This window comes from Electrophorus electricus, chromosome 24 (genome assembly GCF_041902795.1).
Source record: "Electrophorus electricus isolate QZ-2024a chromosome 24, ASM4190279v1, whole genome shotgun sequence".
NCBI classification, from domain to species: Eukaryota; Metazoa; Chordata; class Actinopteri; order Gymnotiformes; family Gymnotidae; genus Electrophorus; species Electrophorus electricus.
The window spans coordinates 11,350,212-11,370,211 of record NC_137520.1 but is presented as its reverse complement, the minus strand read 5'-3'; the positions used below and the strand labels follow the sequence as shown (position 1 = coordinate 11,370,211).

Below are 20,000 nucleotides of genomic sequence, written 5' to 3'. Positions count from 1 at the left end.
CGCACCGGACGTCTGTCTGAGCAGACAAGTTAGACGGACAGAGCTGCGCTAAAAGGCCAGCCAGACCCGAACCCCCCTGAGTCAGACACATGCTTTATTCTTAAAGACACAAGCCTCTTTAGTTTTATCCTAAGTGCATCTTTTTGAAAAAGGTCACGGAGGAGGAAAATTATAGCTCTCCAAGAATATCACTGGAGTGCTTAAGAGAGTGTGAAGTACTTAAGGTGGGTGTGTGTGCGTGCAAGTGTGCGCGTTGCACGTGTGTGTGCAGACTCACCACAGGATCCTTTGTGCTGTATATGGATGTGCTTTTGCAGGGCACAGCCCATGGCCCTCATGTGGCATTGGCTGTTGTGGGTGTGCCCATCGCTGCCACACACAGGGTCCTGTGCTGGAGGGCACGCATCAGGGCACTCGCACACGGCCTGACCGTTCTTCACCACGCACGTGCCACCAAAGTCGCAGGTCTTCTTCAGGCATGGGCTCGGCACGTTCAGGTCTGGCCCGAGGGGCGGAGCAGAGAGACACGGGAGTTAGCGAGAAGGTCATAGACAAGGTCGAGCGAGCGGAGACAGGCGGACGGGGAGAGGTCAGAGGTTCGGGCAGGAAGAGAGCCAGAGGTCGTGGGAAGAAACGCAGACAGCATAAGTGATCATCTCGCAGTGGTGTCTGCTGGGGTGTATTCTCTTTTACTTTCTCTTTTCTCTGCTAGTTTTGCTCTGTGTGAAGTTTTGACATGTCTCGCTCATCCTAACAGACAGCCTAACTGACCACAGTACGCGCGCACACTCACACACACATCCAGAGAAGGGAACCAGGAACACCATGGACAAACATAGTGACACATTTGAGCATCCACAAACCGCATGTGCAAGTCTCACCTGCAGGCTTCCCTCACTGATTTTTTATATATATATATATATGAATGAGAGAGAGAGACAGAGAGAGAGAGAGAGAGAGAGGGAGAGAGAGAGAGAGAGAGAGAGAGAGAGAGAGAGAGAGAGAAATCCCAGATAGAGGAGTGGCCTGGTTAATAATTCAGCATGCAAGGCTGCTGGTATGATATATGAACACCAGAGAGAACATCATCTGGGCCTCTCTGTCCACAACAGCAGTACTGTAAGTTCATTACATAGAGCAGAGTTAGGAGGAGAAAGACAGAGCTAGACAGAGAGGGAGAGAGAGAAAGAGCAAGAAAGAGAGTGAGACAGAGACTAAGGAGGTAAAACAGCAAGAGAGAAAAGAGGAGAAAGCATGAAAAGGAAAATATATTCTTTAGAGGAAAAGAAAAGAGAGAGAGATGGAGAAGGAACTGGGTCAGCAGCGAACCAGCACAACGTGCAGCCTCCTCTAGCAGGGCTGAAAACCCTTTTCATCACTGCCTCATTATTTTCCAATCAGTTCTTTATTGTGAGGCTCCGTTGCAGAGGAAGACGCAGGCCGCTGGCTGGCGGGACGTGCCGAGACAGGCTGCCTTAGTGCCAGAGAGTGGGGCTCATTTGTTTTACTGGCGGTTTTTTTCTTTTTTAGGCGGGGCGGGTTGGTGACGTAGACAGGAGCTCTAAATGCAAAATTTTCACAGAATGATGAAGGAGTTGGAGAGGGGAGTTTAAAAAATGCAGCGATGCTTGATGCAAGCCTGACGCTCGGAGGGAGGGCGGGCCGTGGGGTTTGGTGAACGGCTCCGGCGCGTTTCTTTTCTGATTGATTATGCCGTATCCGTGCGAGTAGGCAGGGAGCAGACATGCCCACGTTTGGATGATGGCGCGTGACTTTGTTTCGGTAATTGTTTGTGTTGCCATGCCCAGCGGGATGTGTGTGTGCTTTCTTTATTGGTGTATATGCAAGCAGTGATCCCCCAGCCACTGTTTTTGCTCTGTGTGTGTGTGTGTGTGTGTGTGTGTGTGTGTGTGGGTGGGTGGGTGTGGGTGAGCGTAAGCATGAGCCATGCTGCCCGTGGTGCCATCATTACTGTAATTATTCCAGGATTATACGCCACTGTGCTGTCTGATCTCAGAAACAGTACTGATTTCATTATGAACACAGACGTACTCAGGTTAATACACAGATAAGTATCGGCCTTCTAATAAATCTGCAAAACATTTGTTTAGAAAACAAAAAACAAAACAGGCAATAAAAATGCCATTTTGATAGCCTCTCTCATCTCTGCAAACCACACAACAGCTAAGAGAGAACAAGCGTACTCCTCTGGCTGTTAAATAACCTGTATCGTTTTATCATCTCCTCTCAGAATTCAGCTTGCGGGTTCTTTTCAAGCCTGTAACCTGCACATGCCCCCTGACCCGAGGGCTGGGGTGTGCTGAGGCAGGGATGGATGTAAGCCTGTGATAACCCCTCCAGTACAGTGCTGTAATCCTGCCTAGATTAGGACTGGAGCCAGGAGACTTGCAGTAGACTGCTGCTGGAAACTCCGCAGAGTAAAACAGCCTTTATATCCGGCGCGCAACTAATTCTGTAGCATTACCCAATTACACACGGAGTTCCATACACATAGCCATAACAGACCTGTTAAAAGCAAACATGTTTATACACACACACAAGCAAACAACTGGGAAATGCAATAAGTCATCTTCCCAAACGTTACTCTACCGCGCCGATATGTCTTGTAGCAACCCAAGAAGAAAGGCACTTCTTTTCAGAGAAGAGGACGCTTCCGCTTCACAGCCACAACCGAGCAATTGATTTGTGTTTTGAAGGGGGGCAGGGATTAAAAACTCTTTTTAATTGGCACATGAGTTGGGAACAGTGGAACAGGACTTCAAAGGAAGCTTCACCGTTGCCCTCGCTGAGTGCCCATGCCCCTTCCGAAAGATTCTGATGACCCTTTCCCAGGGCCCAGCTCCTAAAGCAGGCCACTGATAGCACCTTGTGTCTCTCTGCTCTTTTCTTTCTTTTCACTTTCATTTGTTTACTCCCTCCGGAAGGGAGAGAATATTTTGCATTTATTAAGCCCAGAAAAGGAATGCGGGAAGAGAGTAAAGGGGGTCGGGGGTCTTTCTCCGAGAAATAATCTTACTTGCGGTTGCGATTACGGACTTTGTACAAACCTCCAGCAACGGAGGCAGGCTATAGTAATTGAGACGGCTTTCGTATTTTCTCGCCAAAAAACAGGAGAGAGAGACACTTTCAGAGGGGGCGGGAGCCGCTTTGAAGCAGCGGGCTGTCGTCGGTGAGGCGAGGTGCCGTGTCACGGCACCACTGCGCGAGGACTCGAGCCATAGCGGAGCCGACAGCCGCGATGGCGGCGGGGACGAGGATGAGGATAGGGAACGGGGCCGGGCATGGAGAGAGGCTGCAGGCCTCGGTTTGTGGGATGGAGTCAGGGCGCCAGAAAGCAAACGTAAAAGAAAGAAGGGAATGCGTAACAAGGATAAAAGAGGAGCTCGAGCAATTTCCGAAAAGCAGCAACGGGTAATGAGGAGGCGAGAGAGGGAGAGAGAGAGAGAAAGAAAGAGACAGAGAGAGAGAGAGTGAGAGAGCGTGCGCAGAGGCTGGGTTATTGTTATGATCAGGTGTTGTGGGCTGGGGGTGTTAGAGAGATGTGTCATCAATGGGCCTTCCCCAGATTCCACACACACACACACACACACACACACACACACACACACACACACACACACACACACACACACACACACACACACACACACACACACACACACACACACGGCGCAGGCCCTGTCACTGCCTACACACTGCCTCCTCCGATGTTTAATTAGCCCCTAGCTCCAGCACCCGGACGGGATGAGCGGGGGCGCACTGACAGCTCCCCAGGCTGCTCCTCTCCCAACACGTCGAACCTCGCCGCTGGCTGATTCTCCAGCGGGGCGAGCGGGCCGGGCGGGGCGCGGGGCTTTCGGCGTCCTGATCCGACACCCCGCAACGCGCGGAGGAGGCCGAGGCAGTTTATCGCGTTAGCGTGCGCACGAGGTGGAAGCCGCGCGCATCGGAGAACGAAGGCACTCGGCTAAGCCTTATGCATATGGAGATGGGCATCGGGATCGTGACGGGATTACCGGGAACATGGCAAGTGCGATAAAGCCGTTCGGCTGTGGAGAAGGAATGCGGCGGGGGGGGTTGACGGGACTTAGCTTCCACCGATGCGCCCAGTGAGGCGGGGTTGTGTGTTTAGCATTAGCGCCACGCAGCTGGCAGAGTGGTATGGTAGGCTAACCGGCTTCGTTGCGCTTCGCTATCACCGCCCCCGCGTTTCTGAGGTGCCCCGGCCCACTCTCTCCCTCCGCCCCCGGGGCCCTCTCTCTCCCCTTCCCTCTGTGCCACCCTTCCTCCCTCCGGCTTGGGGGAAAACATTTATTAGCTTGCCGACACGAGGGGAAGAGAGGGCGCGATGGAAATATTAGCGCGACGCGGGCAGAAACCCCCGGAGGGGCCGTTTGCTTTTTGACGGAGCACTTATCACCAGGCGATGGCTGCGAAGGGCATGCAAACTTTTTCCACCGCACATCATGAATTTAAACAAGGACGCAGTTCGGCCACCCTCCCCCGAGCGCAGGCGAGGGGACGGTGAGAGCACCCTCTACACCGAGTGCAAAAGTTCAAACGAAAAGAGCCACGGGGACACAACATCAGGAGCAGGGCGGAGAGCGAAGACGTGGTACAACTGCTGGCGTTCACCCAAAAATAACGAGCTAGACTGCACACAACAGGAAGGAGGTGACGGAGCTGGGTTTGTACACTGTGTTCTCCACGAAGCGTATTTAACACGCAAACAAAAACTGCACAGCCAAGCACACGCAGGCTGGTGAAGGCTCGCTTAGCCTGCACAGTGACCCAGATTCCCCTTCTCATGCACAGCAGGCCGCCGAGGGTCGAGCTAAATATACCTTCCCACTAGCCTGGCTGGCTTCTAATTGGATTCATTACTGTTCCCTCACTGCTTTATATGTGTAGAAACAAAACAATAAGAAACAAAGTATGTATATATAGACGATGTTGTTTTTGTTTACATATTATAAACAAAACAAGAAACTGTGTGTGTGTGAGTGAGTGCCTCCCCCCTCCCTTTTTTTTTAAATTTACAGCTGCTACACGAATACAGAAGCAAACGCTGAGCATTAATCAGAGGTTTGCCCAGGGCATTAGAGTCCCTCAGTCTTTATTCACCCACCTCAACATCTCCATGCTGGAACACGGTGTTAGTCTCTGAGTCACTGTGCTGGTGAAGAGAGGAGAGAGAGAGAGAGAGAGAGAGAGAGAGAGAGAGAGAGAGAGAAAGAGAGAGAGGAGAGAAAGAGAGAGAGAGAGTAGGAATGTAGTCGCTGGCCCTGAGACATACTCCCTGATTCTCTGTTGACTGTATTTGGGTCAACAGCATGTGTAGCATGAGTGTCAGTCTGCTACCTGACATGTCTGGCGAGAGAGATGAGGCTCTCGTACTGTATAATCAGCCCCACGCTGCTGCCCACGTTCCTGGCGAACTGGAGGCCTCTGAGACAGGACAGGAGCTGCCTCGGAAACACTGATCAGCTCCTGCAGTAGGTAGAAGTGTGCTGGACAGGCGTGTGCGTTAACCGCTGTGCAGCGCCTCGTCCTGCATCCGAAAAATCTACCCCTTACAGTGGGGGTATAAATACGGGCAGGTAAGGGATCGCGGTGCGCGCGCGTGTGTGTTTGTGAGACACAGCAAGTAAGGGAGAGCTGCCTGGGGAATTGTCAATCTCATGGATGAGAGTTTAAAAGCATATGGGGAACAAAGGTTCCATCTGTTCTCTCAGCAGGTCTCTGTCCTCCATCCTGCTGCTCCAACCCCCACCCAGCATCCGCCCACCTCTCAGTCTGTTTGATGGACACGCAGGCCTAACCTGACCTCATATTACAGGGGAACACAGTGGACACCGTATTATTTCTCGCTTGTTCCCAAGTCCTCTATCCCTTTCCAAGCCCTCTTGACATTTCATGCTCTACAGCTACCTACTAGGCGCCCAAAAGGCCCGAACGCTTCTCTGGAGAACCCGAAGCTTCCTAGTAGCACCCCTGTTCCTGATGAGGCATGGGAGCGCTGGCACAGAATGCAAAATCGCGGGCGAACTTTCAGCTGGAGCGGAGGGGGGGTGTGGGGTCTCTCTCCCGGCGAGCTGCTCCCCCTTCCGAAAAGGTCACGTTTGTTTTGCTGTTTGCAGCCGGTTCTGCGTCAGGAACTCTCCGAGGACGTGTGGAAACGTGCGAGGCAGTGTCGGGATCCAAGATCATCACCGACATGCTTTTAAACGTAGCGCCGTGCCTGTGACTATTCCCACCAGTGCGCACACACACACATACATACACACACACACACACACACACACACACACACACACGTGCGCGCAGCCTGGGCCGACGCTATCGATCAAAGTGTGACGACGGGGCCATTTAGATGCTCCATGTAGCGCCGGAAATGGCCTTCGTCTCGTCTGGGGATCTGAAACGTTGTTAAAGGGGTGGAACTCCTGGGAGCTGGAGGCACACGATCACGCGCGCGTGTGTGGGGGGAGCCATGGAATTATCCGCCACCTTGGCCACAGGTGTGGAGAGCAGTGCAGAGCTGTCCCCACGTACCTGCAGTCTGCACTAGCGCAGAGCCCTGGCCGCACCTCTCGGCTTGTGAGGTGTAAGTAATTCCGTTAGACATTTGCAAAATGTTGAGATCCAAAAAAAACATTTTATAAAAACCACATTTTAATTTGCTACTGGGAAAACTGAGAAGACCAAACCATTTACTTTGTCAGAAAAAAAGAAATTAAATAAAAATAAATAAGCACTCTGCCATTACACATGATAATTTATGCATCTTTTCACAAAGATTGCAAAACAATGCTAATGAATCCTGGTGGGTGATACTGGGGAGGAGAGAGAGAGAGAGAGAGAGAGAGAGAGAGAGAGAGAGAGAGAGAGAGAGAGAGAGAGAGAGAGAGAGAGAGAGAGAGAGAGAGAGAAAGAAACTCACCAAGGCAGCTCTGGATATATGATTTGAAGAGGGTTAGCTCAGATGGCGTAGAGATTCTGAGGGCATTTTGTGAGACAACCACAGAACCAGAAGGTCAGGGGTTCAAAAGGGAATGGCATGCTCTTTTCCATGCTAGGTACAGGGCTACAGTCTCAGGGGTCACGGGTTCAAGACAGCAGGGATGGATTCATCCAGACCAACACATCACACGCAAAGTAGAAGAAGTCCCCCGACCTTTTATGACATCACCTTGCTCGCCCAACCATGGCAGGAGGCCTACAGGGGCATTGGGAAGTAGGGGGCAGCAGAGAAAAGGGGGGGGGGGGATACAGGGGTGGGGTGGCACTTCAAAGGGGGCCACCTGGTGAAGACCTACAGGTCAGTGGGGGGACCAGAGGCTGAACTCTCCCCAAGTGGCAATGGGTGGCGTGTCCCACCGCAGGCCCTGAGCAGACGTCGCGAAGACACAGAGACACAAAGAGACACACTGGAACAGAAAGAAGACACTTTAAAAGACAGCCAGCAAGGACATCTGGAAGCAGAGAGACAGACAGACAGGAGGGGGGGGGGGTGGAGAGGACAGGGTGCAATGGGGTGGAGGACCGGCACTGCTGGTGTGACATGGAGGCCGTGGAAGAGACATGGGGTCAGTGACTCATGTCTTACACGCACTGGCGCGTGATGGTGGAGAATGGGCCCCTTTAATCGTTTAATCACGCGCGGACAAAAAAGACAAACACAAAGGATATATACACCGGCCATGGCGGCCCGCGTACATAAACGCCCACATATACACGCACTCGAACAGACAAAAGCACGCACGTAGTCCCGCCCTCCCCTGGAAGCCCTGCCCCCACTCACCACAGGGGCCTTGCTGCTTGACGGGGATGGGGGTGCGGCTCAGGCACTCAGCGCGCCGCCTCTCGCACTCGTTGGGGTACGTGAGTCCGTCCTGGCCGCACAGGGGCCGGTAGGAGCCGTCGCAGTGGATGGGCTCGCACGAGCAGCGTGGTCGCCCGTGCTCCAGTAGACACACCGCGCTGTACTTACACTCCTCCTTGCACTCCTCTGGGTAACACAAACGTGCACGCAGAAAAACACGCATCACCAAAAAAAAAAACCACACGAATAACGCTAACAGGCTACATGCTAATCAACGCTGACTGATACTCACTCAATCAGACGACTCATATTGACTCACTCAGGGGTTCTGAATTAATTACCATGCTTGATTATTTAATCAATTATCTAATTCCATTCAGATTGATTTGAATCTTTTTCTATTCACAGTTGTGTTAAGCTGTCACAGTCGAGCTGGAGTGCTTCATAATTACAGCGGCCTTTCATCGGCTCGAGAAAATCAGGGGACTTATTATGATATTGTACAAGTCAGTGCTTGATTTACATTTGATTGCATTACCCAATCTGCGTTTATGGATGTGACAAGCTGTACATGCTGATTAGAGCCGCGTATCATTGTCATCTGGTTTCTGTTCTCTAAAACTTCCCCAGTTTCACTTCACAAACAGTCAGTTAATGCAATTCAAACATACGATAATTGGCTTCAAAAAACGCTCCCACAAATGAATATTCATACGAAGCCACGCGTTCACAAACACACACTGTTACACTTGCCAGTTGGGCAACAGAAGCCCAAGCATAATGACCCCATCCCAGAAGACTGGGACCAGCCGCACACGGATTCTAACTGCGGAGTGAAACACGGTCAGTCCGCTTAGCTCAGGGGCGGAGTTTTGGGCCACCACGGCGAGGCGGGGGAGCATCGTTCCATCTGCCCTGGAGCTTCTGCCCTCATGGCGCTGCCAGCACCCGACAGGTGCGCTGTGTTGGTGGAGGTCGGTAACGCCCGGCGCCGGGAACCCACCTTCCTTCCTGCAGGGCCCGCTGTGGACCTGGTGCAGCTGCCGCCGCTTCTGCACAGCCGTGCGCTGCATCTGACACTTGCTGTTGTAGCTGCGCCCATCGCTGGCGCAGAGAGGTTTGGGGGCCGGCGGGCACGGCTCCGGCAGCACCAGTGCCTCCGGCTTGCGGGTCTGTGTGTTCACCACGCACAGCACGTCTGGGCCCCTCTGAAGGTCGCGGCACGGGTCTGATGGAGAGACATACACCGGAATAGAGGAAAAGAGAGAGAGAACGGGGGGGGGGGGGGGGAGGATGAAGGAGAAAGATTGCTAATAATGCTAACAGGCTACACGTTGATCGACTGATGCGTAAACAGGAAAAAGAGAGTGACATCCTGCTTGAAGTAACACTGATATGAATGCATGGAGGAGGAAAAGAGGTAAGCGATCAAGTGAATCCTGTGTTGCCTTAGTTACACAGATGCCACGCCTTTTACAGATGACATCCGCACTGAGCCAAGTGTAAGGTCGTAGCGGCCATCGGGAATGACGGAGCGGCTGTCTCCGAAGCGTCATTTACCGAGGAAAAATCGTGCAGAGGCGAAATGCGCTGGTGACAGCTGACGGGAGGCGACTGATGGCTGAGAGGAGGCTGATGAGGCCCAGGTGCCCGTGGGGCACGCAGGGCGGGTGAAGGGCGCGTTGAGGCACGCCGAGCAGCGACCCCCATCCCCCTAACAGAAATGCCATTTCACTTACTGAGATGGCGGCACAGTCACACCAGCCTCCACACTGCTCAATGTGGAGAAGAGACAAAGGACTCTTCAGCAAGCATCGCGCATCCGAACAATGCTAAACAGTGAAAGAGTCATTCAGAGTAGGGGAGGGAGGGAGAGAGCGAGTGAGAGAGGGAGGGAGAGAGAGTTATGAAAGAAATCAGCTACGGGTGGAAAGAAATACTAATACTGTTAAATGAGGAATAAAAACTGAAAAAAAGAGGGCCTGAAATAAACACTAAGAATAATGACCTACAGACCTTGGGTATAGAAGAACTATAGATAGAGAGAGAGAGAGAGAGAGAGAGAGAGAGAGAGAGAGAGAGAGAGAGAGAGAAGCAGGCAGAGATGGGCAGTGCCACTGGCAGGTCAGGGACTGTGGATCGGGCCACACAGGAAAACTCAGACTTAGACCAAAGGGATTCTGGTAATGCGAGCACTGGCTCAAGTCATACTGTGCAATGCGATCTAGCCATTATCACTGCAGAAAACCATTACCTCCCATTAACAGTGCCTGGCCAGGCTCCCATCCCAGCATCTCAGCTCAAACTGCCCCCCCCAGGGCCTGCTCTAATTAGCCAGTCGCAGGCAGCCTGCTCCAGCTGTGTGGATGAGCCCTCCATGTTGTCCTAGCCCTGGCCCTGAGCACGCAGGCTCGGTCCAGGCCAAGACGCCCATGCAGGAAGAGCCACTGTTTATCTGGGTTAGTTTGCATACACGGTCGGCCAGCGATTCGTGTGTGCATCCACTGACTGAACCAACAATGGCTCAATTCCCACTTCGTGTCTGGGTTTTATGGTGTACGCGAGCGTGTGGATACGGAACTACGTCAGACAGTAACGCCCGGCTGAGACAGGATTAAGGCACAGTACAGCCAACTGCCTCATACCGAGCAGAAGGTAAGGCCTCGCCCACGAGGTCTTAAAGAACCCCCACCCACCCACCACGAGCACCTACACCCCCACCGTCCCAGCCCTCCAGGGGGTGAGTTATCCCGGCCTACTCCCCAATCTCCTCGCCCTACCCCCTCGGAGAGCGCCTCGACGTCATCCATCTCCGGAAGCTCCCAGAAAACGGGAGTTGCTACTCGTGGCGATGATCTTTTCAGAATGCAAAGAAATCGCACATCACCCGCCCACGTGCATTGTGCGGGCGGGCGATGTGTGTACAGACATGAGGCTTTGTCCGTTTCTCCCGGACGGACACAACGCAGCCTTTGTTTCCACATGGTAGTCACTGAACTAGAAGTAGTCCCCTCTTTATTCCCAAAAGCAACTCTGCTTATTGCCTGTATTGACACAAGGTAGAACACAGCAGGATTCACTTTCACAAGCAATTTTCAGCTCTCAGAGATTCACGGAGAATGTCACCGATCATATTAATTCTGCTCAATTACATGCAGATGACATATACTAATTTCAAAAAGCAGAAACATGTCTTTTTTTGGCTTCGGAGTACGTGCCTAACCCGGGTGTCAGTTCCACGGTGATTGATGGGAGTGACTACCCGCATGCAAACAGCCCATAATGGGATTCATTCAATGAAAAACATGGTCACTCCCTAACTAAGCCGCGTCCTTAATATGCACGATTGTGGCTTTGAAATTTCTCGCACGACCTCCGCACCTCCAAAAACCCAGAGGAACCCGTATGAACACAACTACAGCGATCGAAAACATCCCGAATCACGCAGCCCCCGCACGGCCGGATGCGTCCGACACAGCACCGCTGGCGTGTCCGAGAGCGGTGCGACGCGCGTGCGGGGCTGGGAGATGCGGTCAGGCGCTCCGCCGTGGTGCAGAACCTTCTCGTGCGTACGAGGCGCTCTGCCCGCGCCACGCTAGCCAACCTGAAGTGGCTCGAATTTAATCAAAGAAGCTGGAATCTAAAATTCCACCAGTCGGTGAGGTGAGGCAGGAAGGAGTTGTCGTTCAGCGCAAAGCGATTTATCTACAATTCTCCATGTATTTTTAAAAAGCACTTCTGCACTTCCACTTCAACAATCCAACCTTTAAAATCTCAGAGGCTGCGAACACAGAATCAGAGCCCGACGCATACAAGGCAACCTAGTAAGACTATTAATAAAAATGTAATTAACTTACTCGGGATTCTTTCAACAGGCCCACTTAACTTCAGCTATAATTATACACATAATGCTTATGTTCCCAAATTAAAATGCATCTCTAATTTATCGCATTTAACACATCTCAAATGTTTATGCTTAATCTCAGTGTGGAGAAGAACCCGTAATGCGTCTCCCCGCTCGGCTAATTTAAAACACAAGGAGGAAAGCGCTCCATTAAGCCAACTTCCTCTGTGACTGTGTGCCAGTGGTTTTACTGGGAAAGCCTCCCCTGTTCACGTAACCAATCGCACAGAGGCAGGGACGAGGAGGGTCCGGCTCACTCACCGCAGGGGCTTGTGTGCTGCACGCGGATGTTCTTCTGGGTAGAGCAGGCCTTCGTGTTGAGCTCGCACTCGCTTGGGTAGTCGAGGCCGTCGCTGCCGCACACCACCCACTTGGGAACGGGCTCACAGCTCAGCGGGCACATGCACTTGGCAGACAGGCCGTCGGACGACTGGACGCACGTGCTGCCGTAGCTGCAGGTCACCTCACTGCATGGGTCCTTCAGGGCTGGGGGCACACGCGCACACACACAGACACATACACACACGCACGCACAGAGGTGGGCGCGAGGGGAGAAAAACCAGCATCACAGTTAAACATGGTATATGTCGAAGCCACCCCTGCGCCCAACCCACATCACAGCTGGTTCCGCCTGTGGAAACAGAAGCGAGAGTTCCAGTTCGATGTTTTTTTGTTTGTTTTGTTTTTTGTTTTTAAACAGAACCACCACAGCGTGGAGGAGGAACCTGAGCGAATATCCTGGCATTTGTCTGTGTGTGAGAAATGGGAAACCAGACAGCCAGACATTATGCCCGTTCTGTATAGAAACAGAGCCGGGATTGGCAGCCCAGGATGGTCCGTCGGCAGAGCGCAGCACGGCACAGCTTCTGATCCATCACCGGCCGATCCGGGCAGGCTGGGCACTCACTAGACGTTCCCAGAGGCTCCAGCAAGTCGGAAAGCGGGCCGCGTCAGCCCCTGCGTTCAGCCTTCAGAGGAGGAGGAAGCCGCGTTTCCTTCCAGACGACGACGTCTCTGTATTATGAAACACCTCAGCACTTAGCAATGACTCGAGACCTCCTTTTCTTCACCTGGCTGGAAAGAGATTCGCCTGAACTAAATATGCATTTGTATTTGTTCTGAAGAGCCATCCGATTGCTATCATTATTATATTTGCCACTAACTATTCATGCAAGGCACTGAGGTTAGCGTGCTTGTGTGTGTGTGTGTGTGTGTGTGTGTGTCTGTTTGCGCATTGGGGGGGGTCTGAGAGGGGCACCTCTGTTTCATTTCCTACAGTGCAGCAGGCCAGCAGGCTCCGTTATATTGCCTGTTATCACTCTCTTTGTCCATGCCTGGCGTTTTCAGCAGCGCTCCGTATCTGCTCACCGTCCCTCGCCGGATCATTTGTGTGCTTTTTTTTCCCCCATGCGATTCCGAGTCAACTCCAGTTGGCTTGTTTAGTTAAAGTTGAATCTCTGCTCGCCTCACGGCTCTCGGAAGGCCTCCGCGTTTCTTTTTCCTCCTTCTTGTAGTGAAAGGCACTAGCACACGTGTGTGGAACACACTCCGTGCTGTGTTAATGGGATCGCTGGAGCTTCCTCATGGCAGGTGATCAAAGCTCGCTCTCTGTGTACCTCATCTGTCTAAAAAAAGCTTCCTCCCTCCCGCCTCTCGCGCTTCACAGCACTTCCGGCTCCTTCTGCCGAGCTCGCTAAAACGAGTGTTCTCCGTTTCAAAAAAAAAAAAAAAAGCCTTCTTCTGCGAAGGAAACAGTGCTAATGTAAGCTGTGTCACTTCTGACGAGCGCATCCTCTCTGCCTGAGACGCTCGCTCATTAGCGATGCCGCAGGAGCCCCGGGAGAGATGATGCAGGAGCTTGCGGGGAGACGATCCCCCCCCCACAGGGGACGCGCTCACGAATCTCAGACATGCGGCCCTTCGCGGTTCTTTGCTGCTAGCGCCATTGACAACTTGGCTCTGACTCATCCCCTGTGTCGCCGTCTCTGTCTACTACGGAGCTCTGTCCGCTCCGTTTCCTGGCTGTATTTTAATGTATTTTAATTTAATAGCCGGCGGCAGGTGTTTTGTCACGGACTTTGCACGGAAGGTTCGTTCCAGACCAGCGCGGTCGAGCTGCACGTGTTCGGACATCCAGTGGATAAGCGGGTTTCACCCTGCAACTCCATTTGAGCCCAATAAACACGGCTTGCGGATATCCCCTCTACCCCTCCGGAGCTTCCGAGCGGCGGGGCGAGAGGGAGCTGCTGCCCGGAATGCTGAGAAGGACGCGCCCACCTCTCTCTCCCGCGCCAGCGCAGATAAGCCTTGCTCCCGGACCAGGACAAGAAGGAAAATTGCCGGCAGGAATGTGACAGGCATACAGAGGCGGGCGGCTCCCGGCAGCCGAGCAGGAGGGAGCGCTCGCGTACGGGAACGGGGGGGAAGGCACCTCCAGAGCGGGAGCCGCCTCTGCTCCCCCGCTTTCCTGCTAATTAACTCCTCTCACCCAGCCGAATACTGGCAGGATAAAGGTTTGGGGGTTTTTTTATATAATGAGAGAGGAAGCTGAGTAATAGTGCAGTGTAGGCACATTGGCACCCGTTACGGGGGAGGCATGGCGAGAGGGTGCAAACCGGACAGGGAGAAGGAGGGAGAGATGCCCCCCTCCACCAGAACTGGGCCGTGGTGCGTGAGCGCTGGTCCGGATTAAAGTGTAGTTTAGTGGGGGAGCTATCACCGCCCACCCTGCCCCTCTGAAGGCATCGCGTGGTAGCACACGCCCGATATGGCAGCCCTGGGTGACAGTATGAGTGTGTGTGTGTGTGTTGCTACATTTGTAAAGACCAAATTTTTATATTCTATTCACCATGCATTTTGCATGCAATAAACTTAGTAGTCTTCACTGCTAAATCTAAAAACATGAGTGTGGATGTGTGTGTGTGTGTGTGTGTGTGTGTGTGTGTGTGTGTGTGTGTAAACGTTAATGAGAAAGATGCCGTGGGCAGCCCCACTCTGTTACTCACTACCTCACCTTCCAGAGCCTCCCTGGTACAAACCTCTTCAAGTCAGTCTTCCACACCCCCTCCCCACATCCAAACCCACACACTCCCCCACGCAGCCAGAGAGAGAGGACATGGAGAAAAAAGGGAAGACCCTTTCAGTACTTTCTCTCTCTCACACACACACACACACACACACACACACACACACACACACGCTCCTCCTCGCCCCCACCAGTGACTCCTGTCATCTCCTGCTCTGCTGGGTGATTCATTCTTTTGATGTACTTCTTCAAAGGGCCTTATTTGACTGTGGCTGTCTTCCACTTTTACATGCTTCACCATTGGCACAGAATGCAGAAAAATTGGAGCACAAAAACTGATAAAACGCGCCACTCCGGGTGGAGCTCAAAGGCCATACGCTCCGCTTTGCCCATGCCACACGCGCCGCGCAACTTTGCGTGCATGCGGGCGCTCTCAGTATTCGACCCAGCGTGGGCGGGGCACGGGGCAACAGACTCTCGGAGGGTACCCCTGCCCTGGCCCTGCGCTCAGGCACGTGCGCCAGAGCAGGCTGGCAGAGCGCACAGCGGCAGGCAGGCTGCAGATTCATACGAAGGCTTGCGACAGCCATCGCAGCCTGGATCCTCAACACTGACATAGACGACTAAAATAACCGAGAATGCCGCGGCATGAAACACATACTACGCTTCCCTCTGCACAGCGTATGGTGACATGTTATGATGTGTTATGAGGCATTATGACGTGCTACACGTCAGGAGTTGTGTTAAGCTTGTAGAGCATTTTGGTAATATGGAAGCCACTTATTACCATGTAGTGAGCAACTGACAGTGACAGAAGCGCCAGACAGCGCGACGCACGGGTCAGCGGGACCCATGCAGCAGCGTCAGGGGCCGTGATGTCTGACCGTGGGCTAACAGGCATGCTGGAATATCTGCTTCTAATCTGGCACGTAGGAGGATGTTTCCTAAGTGCTGACGTGATGGTGAAAATCACATCTGGTTGTTTAAGATAAAAGCAGCATCTCTCGAAGGAAGTGCCAACCCTGCTTAAACACACTAACACAGAAAGCCAAACATGCATTCACATGCAGGCATGAACACAGAAAGGCAAACACACATGCACTTGCATTCATGTGCACCAACAAACACGCAAAGCCAAACACACATGCACGTGCATTTTTTAGTTGAATATGTCATGCCATAAACTGCCATAACCTAGTAATGTTTGCATGCAACTTTCTTGTAACCTACAACTATGGATTAGATGTGCTCTGGCTTGCTTCAGTCCTGATCTTGTCTGTTCTCCGCTGTGAGCATAGCAGAAGGCACAAGTACAGCAGTGCAGAGAAAATTCTCCGCAAGTCTTTGGTCCGTCCTCCACCTGGCGCCTCTCCAAGGTAGGGAACGCTCCAGAGAGGGTCACCAGAAAGCTGCCCCCTCCCACCCCCATGCCTGATGGGAAGAGCATTTCCGACACGCTACTCGGTTATTATGCTGTCTGTGTGCGTGCGCGCGTTCTTCAGACTCTATGAGAATCTGCTTTCTGCTGTGTGTAGGCCCATGTGCGCATGTGCCATCATGAAGGTATCTTGGCATGTGCTCGGATGGACTGATAGGACAACTGAGGCTAATATTCCTCAGAAGGGAGGGAATGGGACCGGACAGCAGGCTTATGATTCCGACGCAGGAGAGGAGCCACTGGACAAGGATCGATCGCCCAGCGAGGGCCCAGGCAAAACATGAAAACCAACAGCCATGACGTCCTGTGGGAAAGTACGAGTCTTGAAGAGGTAAACTGCTCTGAACCCTGCTTTGAAACGGGGTACATGAGGGGAGACTGATTGTTTCCTTACGTTGTCTACATCGATTCTGTTTTAAAGTGCTTTCTACAAACGAAATACATATTAATACACTCCCACCCCCAACCAATAAATAAATAAATAAATAAATAAATATATATAATTGTATTTTGGAATAAAAAAACTGTACTATTGTCTTGGAGTTCTCGTTATTGTTGCACTGTCAGTCGAAAATCGCAGCAGAGTTGGGAGGAAATAACAATGCATTATTCAGAGTCAAATGCATAAATACATGAGAAAACGTGAAACGGCCGCCGTCTGCTATTAGAAAGGAGAGTGTGGTAAATGCGGTCTGCTGTAATCTCCCTGATCTCCCCGCGATATTGCACCCTGTGCCTGGGCCCTGAGAAGTGATCAGGACTGGGGAGGAAGACGAGGGAGAGAGGGAGAGATGGTGAGAGAGAAAGAGACAGGGAGAGAGGAGAGGAGAAAGACAGGATTTGTTTAACAAGGCACCATAGCTCGTCGGTGAGCATTCCAAAAACACCGTTATCATCGGAGGAAGCCACTGCACGCCAGCACCGGTGCCTCCGGGAGACAGCAGCCCGTTCCCGTGGCCGAGTCACGCAGGTGCAGAGATCGCCGAGCGGGGCGTAGCTGCAGAGGCCGGCCCCCACCTCCCCCCAGGGGAGAGAGGCTTCATCGGATTGCCGTGGCGACAGGCCAGTGATGATGACGTCACCCTGTGACGGAGGCCATGCTGCTGCAGAGTGGCCAGAGTGGGCGGTGGGAGCGTGAACGTCAGCTGGGCTAAATATACCCAGCCAGGCGTCTGCGAGGACGTGCGCGGAGATCCTCCGGCAGATGGACTAGGGTAGTGGAGCTGGAGCTGACGATGAGTGTGAATACACTCCCATCTCACTGAGAGAGGTGAGGCCGCGAGGCGTGACTGTGCCTCGACGCTGCCACGCACACACAAACACACGTACACACGGTCCTGTATCACTATCTTTGTGGGGTGTTTCCATTGGCTTGTGTTACTGCAGCTAAAAAAATGAGTTGCCTGCGACTCCACTTAACCTCATACTTAACCTCGGTCAGCACTGGGAAATCTTTCAGTCTGTTAAATAACAGCTGCATTCCGGGTGTGTAAAAATGCATTACACACTCATACAGTCGTATATTCGCATACACTTATGCATGCCTAACACCCCTCCTCCTCTGCACGCACACACTCTGTTCTCCCCTTCACACACTGAAGGGGGATGGCGTTGGTGGGGCTGCAGGAGGGGCCTCACCGTCTGCCCACCCCACCCCGTGACCCTCCCGACCCACCACTCGTTCATGGCCGTAAGGGGGTCGCGCATGCTATCCAGCGCTAGGCGGTGTTAGCGTTAGCTGCCCCAAAACATCAGGGAGGAAAAGTAGACCACGACGGTCCACGGTGGAGATCGTCTGAATGTCTCACCCCGAGGGCACGATCCAAACTCGCTTTTATATCCGCCGTGCCGTGTGCCGTGCAGAAATCATATTGTCGGGTGTGTGTGTGTGTGTGTGTGTGTGTGGAGAGGGGGTGGGGCATGTGGAGGTGTGTGTGTGTGGGCGGGGGGGTTCACATGCCTCCACCTCTCAGTGTGACCAGTGTGTAATGATGGGGAAAAAGGGACGTTGCTGTGGTGTGGATGAGGGGCTGGTGGGGGTGTGGTTCAGCTCGGTCAGTGATCCCAATGTGCAGATGAGGGATAAAGGAGAAATGAACCATACCCCTCGATTAAGGAGCGAGGTTTGGACTGTCAACTGAGGGACAAACATATTGATTTTTCCATTGGAAGAGCAGTACAGCACGTTGACACATCCGCTCCGTCTTCTAAACATTGTCCTCAGGACGGTCTCCTAAACACTGTCCTCAGCGTGGTCTCCTAAACACTGTCCTCAGGACGGTCTCCTAAACACTGTCCTCAGCGCGGTCTCCTAAACACTGTCCTCAGCGCGGTCTCCTAAACACTGTCCTCAGGACGGTCTCCTAAACACTGTCCTCAGCGCGGTCTCCTAAACACTGTCCTCAGCGCGGTCTCCTAAACACTGTCCTCAGCGCGGTCTCCTAAACACTGTCCTCAGCGCGGTCTCCTAAACACTGTCTTCAGCGCGGTCTCCTAAACACTGTCCTCAGCGCAGTCTCCTAAACACTGTCTTCAGCGCAGTCTCCTAAACACTGTCCTCAGCGCAGTCTCCTAAACACTGTCCTCAGCGCAGTCTCCTAAACACTGTCCTCAGCGCAGTCTCCTAAACACTGTCTTCAGCGCGGTCTCCTAAACACTGTCCTCAGCGCAGTCTCCTAAACACTGTCCTCAAGATGGTCTCCTAAACACTGTCCTCAGCGCAGTCTCCTAAACACTGTCCTCAGGACGGTCTCCTAAACACTGTCCTCAGGACGGTCTCCTAAACACTGTCCTCAGGACGGTCTCCTAAACACTGTCCTCAGGACGGTCTCCTAAACACTGTCCTCAGGACGGTCTCCTAAACACTGTCCTCAGGACGGTCTCCTAAACACTGTCCTCAGCGCAGTCTCCTAAACACTGTCCTCAGCGCAGTCTCCTAAACACTGTCCTCAGTGCAGTCTCCTAAACACTGTCCTCAAGATGGTCTCCTAAACACTGTCCTCAGGACGGTGTCTGAAACACTGTCCTCAGGACGGTGTCTGAAACACTGTCCTCAGGATAGTTTCAGCAGCTGAATATGAACCCTCTGCCATTATGACTCATCCAACATTAGTTTTCTTTTAGTTCCTGGTACATAAAAGCTCTGTAGAAGACAAGGTCTTATTTCATCAAAGACAAACAGGTTTGGCTGGTTTTCTGGGTCTTTTGTATGGATGTCTTAAGTACTGTTTTCAGGATTTCATCGATTTTGGCAATACTGTTACAATATAGTCATGCAATATTGGCCTTTTTGAACTGAGGCCAAATTACAGAGAGAGAGAGAAACAAAAGAGAGAGATAAAGAGTGAGGGGGGCAGTAAAGGAGAGTGGGGGAGTGAATGCAGAAGGCCAGTGCGCGTCAGGGGTGGTGGATGCGCTGTGTGAAAACAGAGGAGACGTGCAGGTGTGAACAATGCAGCCAATGATCTTGCAGCCCACAGTCACGTCCTGCTGCAATAGGCCCGACTGAGTGTATACGCACACACACACACACACACACACACACACACACAAAATCAAACTCATGCCCCCTTTGTTTCTTTCAGATAGCGTAAGACCTTTTACCCTCCAAGTTCAATATAATCAGAATCAGAGCACCTCAGCAGCCCTGCTCTGATTAATACCAGAATCCTTCCCTCTGTCTCTCCATCTGTCTGTCTGTCTCTCTCTCTCTCTCTCTCGTTCCCCCTCTGACCCTATCCCTCCCCCCGCGGCTGCTACATACCCTTGGGGAGACTCTGTTAGAGCG

The 20,000-nt window shown here is 52.5% G+C and overlaps 1 protein-coding gene across 13 annotated transcripts in view; it reads right to left on the bottom strand.

Moving 5' to 3' along the window:
* The window catches only part of agrn (agrin), a 154,670-nt gene that overhangs the window by 43,928 nt on the left and 90,742 nt on the right, over positions 1-20,000 (bottom strand). For all 13 annotated transcript variants that reach the window (XM_081706892.1, XM_081706886.1, XM_081706889.1 and 10 more), the window contains 4 exons: positions 12,012-12,236; positions 8,850-9,074; positions 7,826-8,032; positions 278-499 (listed from right to left, as the gene is read on the bottom strand). In XM_081706892.1, the coding sequence (XP_081563018.1) occupies positions 278-499; positions 7,826-8,032; positions 8,850-9,074; positions 12,012-12,236 (879 nt within the window). The remainder of the gene's footprint in view (positions 1-277; positions 500-7,825; positions 8,033-8,849; positions 9,075-12,011; positions 12,237-20,000) is intronic.